The sequence below is a fragment of the Mangifera indica genome, chromosome 5 (assembly GCF_011075055.1).
Source record: "Mangifera indica cultivar Alphonso chromosome 5, CATAS_Mindica_2.1, whole genome shotgun sequence".
In the NCBI taxonomy this organism is placed as follows: Eukaryota; Viridiplantae; Streptophyta; class Magnoliopsida; order Sapindales; family Anacardiaceae; genus Mangifera; species Mangifera indica.
The window spans coordinates 3,536,726-3,545,378 of record NC_058141.1 but is presented as its reverse complement, the minus strand read 5'-3'; the positions used below and the strand labels follow the sequence as shown (position 1 = coordinate 3,545,378).

Sequence of the window (8,653 nt, the reverse complement as noted above, 5' to 3'; positions counted from 1 at the left end):
TACGTGATTAGTACCTTAAAATCTTCAATAGATTCTGGTCATTAACTAGCAAATTTTAAGAGCTAACTTAATAACATACTGTATATACTAAATCTATTTATAAGAATATGAAATCAAATCTGAATATTTTAACAAGAATTCATAAAGAAAAACATATACAATAATACATGTTAAGGAAAAATCCATATACTATATATTTGCGAGACTTGAATGGAACAAAAACTTTTTAATTATTTAGAAAATACAAAATGAATGCAACTTTTGACTTTAAACAGTTTGGTAGTAGCAAAACAAACAATGGAGATTCACACATATTCAAACTTTAAATATCATTAATCTCGCTAGGGCTTGCATTAGACCCAACACTTTCAATTTTCATAATTATATGCATAAGACAGACACCATAAAAAATTTAACCTCATTTTCTTTCCCAATATAAAGCCCCCCTCTCAATCCTTCTCTTCACTCACCAGCTCATCTCTTTTCCAAGAAACAACAAACAGTAAGAGTTGTGCATATTTTTAATTCTGAAAATGGCAGACAATGGAAATGGAAATGGTCACAGTGATGACCCTGAGAAGCAGAAGCTTCTGTTGGAAGAGCATGAAGAGAAGCATTTCATGTCCAGTGAAGTTGTTCGTGACATTATCATCGGTGTCTCCGATGGCCTTACTGTCCCTTTTGCCCTCGCTGCGGGCCTGTCGGGCGCTGAAGTCGCTTCCTCTATCATTCTCATTGCTGGCATAGCTGAAGTTGCCGCTGGAGCCATCTCTATGGGCCTCGGAGGGTAACTTCTCTTTCACTTATAACTTCAAGACGTTGGTATCTGAAAATTCTGTTTAATGATACGAAAATCTATGTGAATTTGCAGGTATCTAGCAGCGAAAAGTGAAGCTGATCATTACATGAGGGAGCTCAAGAGAGAACAAGAAGAGATCATCAATGTCCCTGACATAGGTAATTCCTCTAGAAATTTAAATCTCGGATGCTTAAAGAAGATCTTAATTAATTATCTTTTAATTGCAGAAGCGGCTGAATGTGCTGATATTCTCGCCCAATATGGGGCTGAGCCCCATGAATATGAAGGTGTGGTTAATGCTTTAAGAAGGAACCCACAACACTGGCTTGATTTCATGATGAAGTAAGTCTTTCTTAGGCATCATGCATTAAAGTGATAACCAAACAAAGAAATAAAATATAATTTAATTCTTAAAAATTTCTGCAGGTTTGAACTGGGATTGGAGAAACCAGATCCAATGAGAGCCCTTCAAAGCGCTGTAACAATTGCTTTATCTTACATAATGGGTGGTTTAGTGCCACTTCTTCCATACATGCTGATTCCGGTAGCCACAGAAGCATTGGTGGGATCAGTGATTTTGACCATTCTAGCGTTGCTGATATTTGGGTTTGCCAAGGGCTATTTTACAGGGAATCAGCCGTTCAAAAGTGCTATGCAAACTGCTTTCATTGGTGCCATAGCTTCTGCAGCTGCCTACACCATAGCTAAAGTTTTCCAGAGATGATGTTTTTAATTTGCCGCAAAAATATTATAACAAATTCCTACTTTGTTCAAATGTTTTTCTTGTTAAGTCTTAATTGCTTCTGACAAATAAGAAATTCATTCACAAAACCAATATGATGACTGATCATTTACTTAATAAGGGTTTAACATTAGGGTTGGATTCGAGTATAACCAATTCAGTTTGAAATTCATATTCAACTTGAATGAATTGAACTTAAGCAAAAAATTTGGCTTTGTTCAAGTTCAAGAGCTTGTTTGGCAATTTTCACTAGAACTCTTTTTTCTAAGGATTGTTATTGTTCTTCAACAATTCTTTTTCTCCTCTTATTTATTCTTTGATGATTTTTTTCTCTTTCTCTAAGAACCATTTTTCTTCCTCAATGTGTCCTTGTTTAATTATAAGTTGGCTCAATTCAAACTTAGAATTTAATGTTTTGGATTTGAGTTAAGCTTAAGTTTATTGTTATTCGATGTTTAGCTTAATTCTAATCCACCATAACTTAAACTTTGAGGAGAAATTTGTTATAACTCCATTAATCAAAGCATAAAATTTATGATTTATACAAAATAAGTTATTTTGTCACCTAATTTAAGTTTAAAATAAACCTTAGTTTATGTGTGGCACCTAGCGCTCACATATTATACATTAATATTATATTATTTGTATGCTTCATATTTAGTTATATAATTTAATATAATGTCTTTCGATTGAATCCATTAGAACCTTCTACAACATTCATCTTTATTTTTTTATGGATCTCTCTCACAGCATATACCATTTTATCTATCCATATTCAACTTCATTTGGGTTAAAAGAGTATAGAATATATACCATTTGACATGGCATTATTTATCTAAATATATGTCACTTTAATTTTAAAAGCTAATAAATGGTCATATATTTTACTATCATTCCATTTTTCACTTAATTATTAGCAAAAGTTAATCAAGTCATATTCATAATACCACAAACTCTTTCAACGAAGAAGAAGAAGAAGACGAATTTTTCTTAGGCAAACATTAGATTTTCAAATATAACATTAAAATAGATTTAATGTACGTCCAACCTTAAATATTAAATTGAATAATTAAAATACATAGTTTTAAATTTAAAATAAAATAACAATAATGATATAATATCACGTAATTTATACTTAATTATATATTAAAAATTAAGTATTCATAATATTGTCAAAATATATATGACATGCAATTTAAACATTATAATGCTGAAAAGCCGTTCATATCCGCTTTGCATTTCGAATTTTTTCAGTGTGCAGGAATCCTGTCAGAATTTGATTTGGAGTAAAAAATCTTGATGAGTCTTATCAATACACTTAACTTTTTCTTTTATGTCGGTGACTCCTGTCAACATTATTCAAATAGCTATTATAACCCCAACAACTTTAATTTTTTTCGTGAATTATTCATATTATGTAATCTTTTGCCATCTTTGACATTGTGTTTCCTTCTGTGTGCGTATATATACCCCCAGCCCTGTCTCCCCAATAACTTTAACATTCCTGGAACCCAATTTGACCAGATGGATTTGTAAAGAGGAATGTTTATTTTGAAAGAGAGCGAGGGAAAATCAAGGATTGAGGTAACATCTTCTTGAAGTGCTGGCCTCCAGAGGAAGATGTCACCCCCCTTCCAGAAGTACTATCCTCCAAAGGAAGATATCACCTCAACTAACTATCTTGAGTATGTACTTGATTCAAAATATGAATAAAACTTGAAAATTAATTAATTAAAATCTCATTTATTAAACTTTATAAAATTATTAAATACCCTTGTCAAAACTAAATTGAAAGTGTATAAAAAATTGTCATAACTTAAAGTATAATTAGAAAACAATAATGTATAGTCAACTATATTCACTCAAGGAGTTGTTATGCTCTTATTTTGATGATATCAAACTAATATGTCCCTAGTTATATTGACTAATGAGTTTACTTGAGTGTGATTTTAGATTGTAAGAATTCAGATAATGTATTTAATTTGTTAAAAAATATTTTAAATTACCCAATTCACTCTTGCTCTTAAGTTGTTCGATCCTTCAATTGGCATCAAAGCAAGGTTACTCATTTTCATAAACTTAACCATTTAAAACAATGATCATGAATCTAGGAAAATCTCATACCGTTATTGAAGGGCTTGCCCATAATAGACTACCATTGTTTGACGACACTAGATATGCCCATTGAAAAAATTGTATGTTTATTTTCCTTCAAAATGATTATGAGTTGTGGGATGTTGTGCAAGATGAACTCATGTTCTTATGAAAGAAGTAGATAAAATACAAGTGCCCAAAACTAAGGAAGAAATGACCCTTCAAGATAAGAAAAATATTGTCATTAATGCTAGAGCTATGAATGTGTTATATTGTTTATTAAATGAATATAACTTTAGCAAGGTACAAACTTGTACCTTAGCTAAAAAAATTTGGGAATTATTGATGGTGTCAAATGAGGGAACTTCACAAGTTAAAAAGACTAAAATTAGCATTCTCACACACTCATATGAGTTATTCAAAATGAAAGAAGATGAGACTATTAGTGACATGTTCGATATATTTATTAATATTGTGAATGAATTGAAAAATCTTGGTAAAATTTATATTAGCCAAGAAGATGTCAAGAAACTTCTTAGGTGTTTGTTTTCTTCTTGGGATCCTAAAGTGACAACAATCAAAGAAGCAAATGATGTCAAGACCTTACCTCTTGAAGAACTTTTGGGATCACTTCTCACTCATGAGCTTACTATGAAACAACGACAAATTGAAGAAGTGGAGAAGAAGAAAAAGAACATTGCCTTCAAATCACTCATAAAAAAGAGTGAAAAGTTCTAAAAAAAGAAGAAGAGATGTCAAATTATGAAGATGGGGATATTATTATCTTGACTAGGAAGATTGGAAAGATTTTAAGAAATAGAAAATTAAGAAGAAATGGAAACTTCACCAAAAAGGATGCCAGTAAAGGTGAAAGAGAGGAAAGACAAAAGAGAGAGCAAGTTGTGTACTATAAATATAAGAAGTCGAGACATATCAAATATGATTGCCCTTTTCTCAAAATTAGAAGATAAAAAAAGAAAGCAATGAAGGCTACATGGGATGGTAGTGATGAAAGTAAATCCAAAAAAGAGGATAATGAAGTAGCTAATATGTGTTCTATGGCAATCACAAATGATGAGGTAACCAACTCTAGCTCATCTAATACTATTAATCATTTAGATAAATAGATGATGAGATAAATGAGAGCCTCTCGTATGAAGATTTATATGATATATTTGAAGAGATGAATGAAAAATTTATTATATTTTACCCCCTAAATTTTTGAAAATTGCATTTATCCCCTAAACTTTTAAAAAATGATAATTTAACCCATATTTGAAAATTCTGTCAAAACCAACTTTGAGATATGAAAATGTAGTTCACAAAACTTCATCATTGTAAATGAGTTAATAAACATTGGTGAAAAAAAATTAGCTTAACCTAATAAGTTTAAAAAACAATATTTTAACCTAAAATGTAAAAGATATGAGAATAAGTTTTGAAGTGAGTTATTACATGCAAATAAATATTCTAATAAAAACGAATTCTTCAAATTACAAATATATCTACCTAAACTTGAGTTTTTCTTCAAATCTTCAAGAATTCTTCACTTGAGTCTTGTCTTCATTTCTATCTTGAAACTCCTTCAAGTGCTTTAGATGAATTCTTGCAATCTAAACTCACACTCAAGTAAAATCATTAGTTAATATGCTTAGGGACATATTAGTTTGTTATCATCAAAATAAGAGTATAATGACTTCTTGAGTCAACATCAATAAAATATTGCATCATAATCAAATATATATCCTCATAATCTTCCATAACCATATCAAAGTATTCACAATGTCAATCGTCAATCAAACTTTTCTCCCCTTTTGTCATTATCAAAAAGAATGAAACAATGAATAAAAATGATATAATCAATGAAACAAAAGAAGATTAACATGCATGAGCAATATAGAGAAATGAGCACCAAAATGACCAAATATAAGCAACAAGGTACAATACATGAATACAATATCTAAATAAAGATGATTAGCAAAATAAGAGTATACAAGGAAAGTCCATACATAACAAAAATATAATGAAAAATAGAGATAAACTAATAAGGAGGTGGAGGAAAACAACGAAGAAGTTCATTTATGCCACCCCTGAGCTCGGCTCGAAGATCGACAATGCTAGTATGAACAACAACAAAATTAGATAAAATAGAGATAGGATCTGCAATTGAAGTGGTGGTCTACTCAGCAGATGAACTCGCTCTAATAGCCATCCGAGATCTCTTGCTAAAAGAATGTGCCTATAACTCGAATGAATCTCGGTCCTCATCTGCTTCAGCATCATTATCATCAGTATCAGTGTCATCAGCTAGTGCATTAGGTGTCTGGGGCTCAACGTCAATATTAGTGCATAGATTATTGACAGCTTCACCCCTACCAGTTACTATCTCAAAAATGTGACGCGAAACATCATTGTGTTGACGGAAGCCTATAACATGGACATTAGAAAAAGTATATTGATCAGCAGTTGGCTCTTCAAGGAAGGAAACTCTGGCCTCCGAAAGAATCAATGTGATGATAAGTGTATAAGGTAGAAAATGGGTGCGATGAGAGAGAGTAGAGACCATCAGATCAAAAATGACATGACAAAAGTCTATAGAAGACCCCTAAATAAGATGCAAGAGGAGATAGAAATCAACCATGTTGACTTTATTAAAGTGATCGAATTTCGGAGCAAGAGTGTAATCGATAATGTTATGAAGAAGACGAGTGGATAGAGTGAGATGCTTATGTGGTAGACGAATAGCAATATCATGGTCAAGATTGCCTGTCATAGATCGAAGGGCATTAAGATATAATGGGTTAGTGAAATGCCACACTGGAGGGGAAAAAAAAGGGTTGTGAACAACAGGAAAACCTAAGGTGACACGAAAGCTGGCAGAAGAGAAATGAATATCATGGCCTTGGACAAAAGAGGTGGCTTTGTTATGAAGCCGATCAAACTCCATGTTCACATAAAATTCATGAACAAAAGTAGGATAAACATAACCACCTAAGGTGACAAAACGAGTCCATTGGTTCTATCAAAAAGAGTCCTAAGGTTGAATTGCACTAACAAATTAAAATCAACTCGACGAGTTTTACACAAACCATGACGGCTATAGCAATCAGCATAAGTCGTAGCAGCTCGGTAGAACAAAAATGAGTCTGATCAAAGGGAGCCTTTGAAGGTTCAGCTTGATCGATAGGTGCTAAAGATCTAGTACTGACATTTCTAGATGACTCAGGGGCATGCCTAAAACTACTACGACGAGTGTTAACCATAATTGTAAAATATGAGAATATACACAATAAACACACAAAATCTAACAGCTTATGCTAACAAATTACAAATTGAAAATTTTAAAATATAAAACAAAGAGCAAGAGAGGAAATACTACACAAAACGTGATGGAATGTGACAAAATGGAAAGCTACATCAAATGTATGTACAAGGGAAAAATTATAATTTCACACAAACGAACCCGAATTGGAAAACTAAGTGCATACCACAGTTTTAGATAATGATAAGATGACAGTGGTATATTCGGAAGTTAAAATGGTTGACCGTAAAGGGTGTTCTATGAACAAAATCGAAAATGGGTATGGAAGTTTGGGGGTTTTTTATGTGAAGCCAAAATTTAAAAATTGATACTTGGAACTTGGAAGAATGATGCTATGAGTGATGATTTTGTGGTCAATTTGATGAAAAATCAACAAAATTTGGGGATTTTGGATGAAAGTTAAAAAGCTAGGGTTTAATGAGATTTGGGGGGATTTAGGGCAAAATATGGTGTTTTTGGAAGGGGATTTTGGCTTAAAACAAGTAGAAATGATGTGTGGAATTGATTGAGAGCGAAAATTTTGCAATTTAACTTCCGAATTGTGCAAAATTCAGGTCAATCTTTTTATGCATTTTGTTGTTTCAATATGAACATAAATGGGTCCAAATGATTCAACTATGCAATGTTGATTCAAAATGCATGAAATGCAATATAATTTGATGCAAAAATATGATGAAAATTCAAATCAAACACATTAAAAATCAATGCAGGAATAATTAGTACAAGAAAACTATCAAATATGGTTAAATATGAAATGATGCATAAATCATATGTTAACACTTTTAATTCAACTGAAACACCACAATCAAAATAATATTTAAGTGCTAATGCTAATGTGGTGATTCCATGATCCCAAGCTCACCTCTAATTTTGTAAAAACGTTCTTCCCCAAGAGGTTTTGTAAAAATGTCCATAAGTTGATTTTTGGTGGATACAAAGTCAAGACAAATATCACCCTTTTGAACATGGTCTCGAATAAAATGATATATAATTTCTATATGCTTGGTTCGAGAGTGTTGAATGGGATTTTTGGATAAGCTAATAGCGCTTGTGTTGTCACACAAGATTAGAGTTTTAGATAGGCTAACTCCATAATCCCTAAGGGTTTGTTGCATCCACAAGGTTTGGGCACAATAACTACTGGCGGTAATATATTCCGCTTCAGTGATCGATAAAGCTACGGAGTTTTGTTTTCTTGAAAACCATGAAACTAATGCATGTCCTAAAAAATGACAAGTGTCGCTAATACTTTTTCTATCGACTTAGCTCCCAGCAAAGTTGACATCTGAATAGCTCACTAGGTCAAATGAAGTTTCTCTAAGATACTATAAGCATAAAAATCTAGTGTCATATAAATATTTGAAGATTCTTTTAAAGGCTTTTAAATGAGATTCCTTGGGAGATGATTGGAATTGAGCACATAAACACACACTAAACATAATATCGGCTCTACTAGCGGTTAAATATAAAAGAGAGCCAATCACACCTCTATACATTTTAACATCAACGTTTGGCCCACTTTCATCTTTGGTGAGCTTGATAGTTGAACTCATTGGTGTGTTTGAGGCTTTTAGTCCTTCTATGCCAAACTTCTTTAATAAGTCATTGATGTATGAAGATTGGTTGATGAAGATACCCTCTTTGCTTTGCTTGATGTTAAGTCTGAGAAAATACTTGAGTTCTCCCATCATGCTCA

General features: G+C 32.3%; 1 protein-coding gene across 1 annotated transcript; it reads left to right on the top strand.

Annotated features, from left to right (window-relative positions):
• The first annotated feature begins 386 nt into the window (after window positions 1-386).
• Window positions 387-1,626, top strand: LOC123216246 (vacuolar iron transporter 1-like). Its single transcript, XM_044636648.1, has 4 exons — window positions 387-787; window positions 872-957; window positions 1,027-1,141; window positions 1,226-1,626. The coding sequence occupies exons 1-4, from the start codon at window positions 534-536 to the stop codon at window positions 1,521-1,523; spliced, it is 753 nt and encodes a 250-aa protein (XP_044492583.1). The 5' UTR covers window positions 387-533; the 3' UTR covers window positions 1,524-1,626.
• The last annotated feature ends 7,027 nt before the right edge of the window (window positions 1,627-8,653 follow it).

Coding starts and splice junctions, on each gene's coding strand:
- LOC123216246 (XM_044636648.1), top strand. CDS start 534: ATGGCAGACAATGGAAATGGAAATGGTCACAGTGATGACCCTGAGAAG. Junction 958..1,026: donor CATCAATGTCCCTGACATAG/GTAATTCCTCTA, acceptor TTTTAATTGCAG/AAGCGGCTGAATGTGCTGAT. Junction 1,142..1,225: donor TGGCTTGATTTCATGATGAA/GTAAGTCTTTCT, acceptor AAATTTCTGCAG/GTTTGAACTGGGATTGGAGA.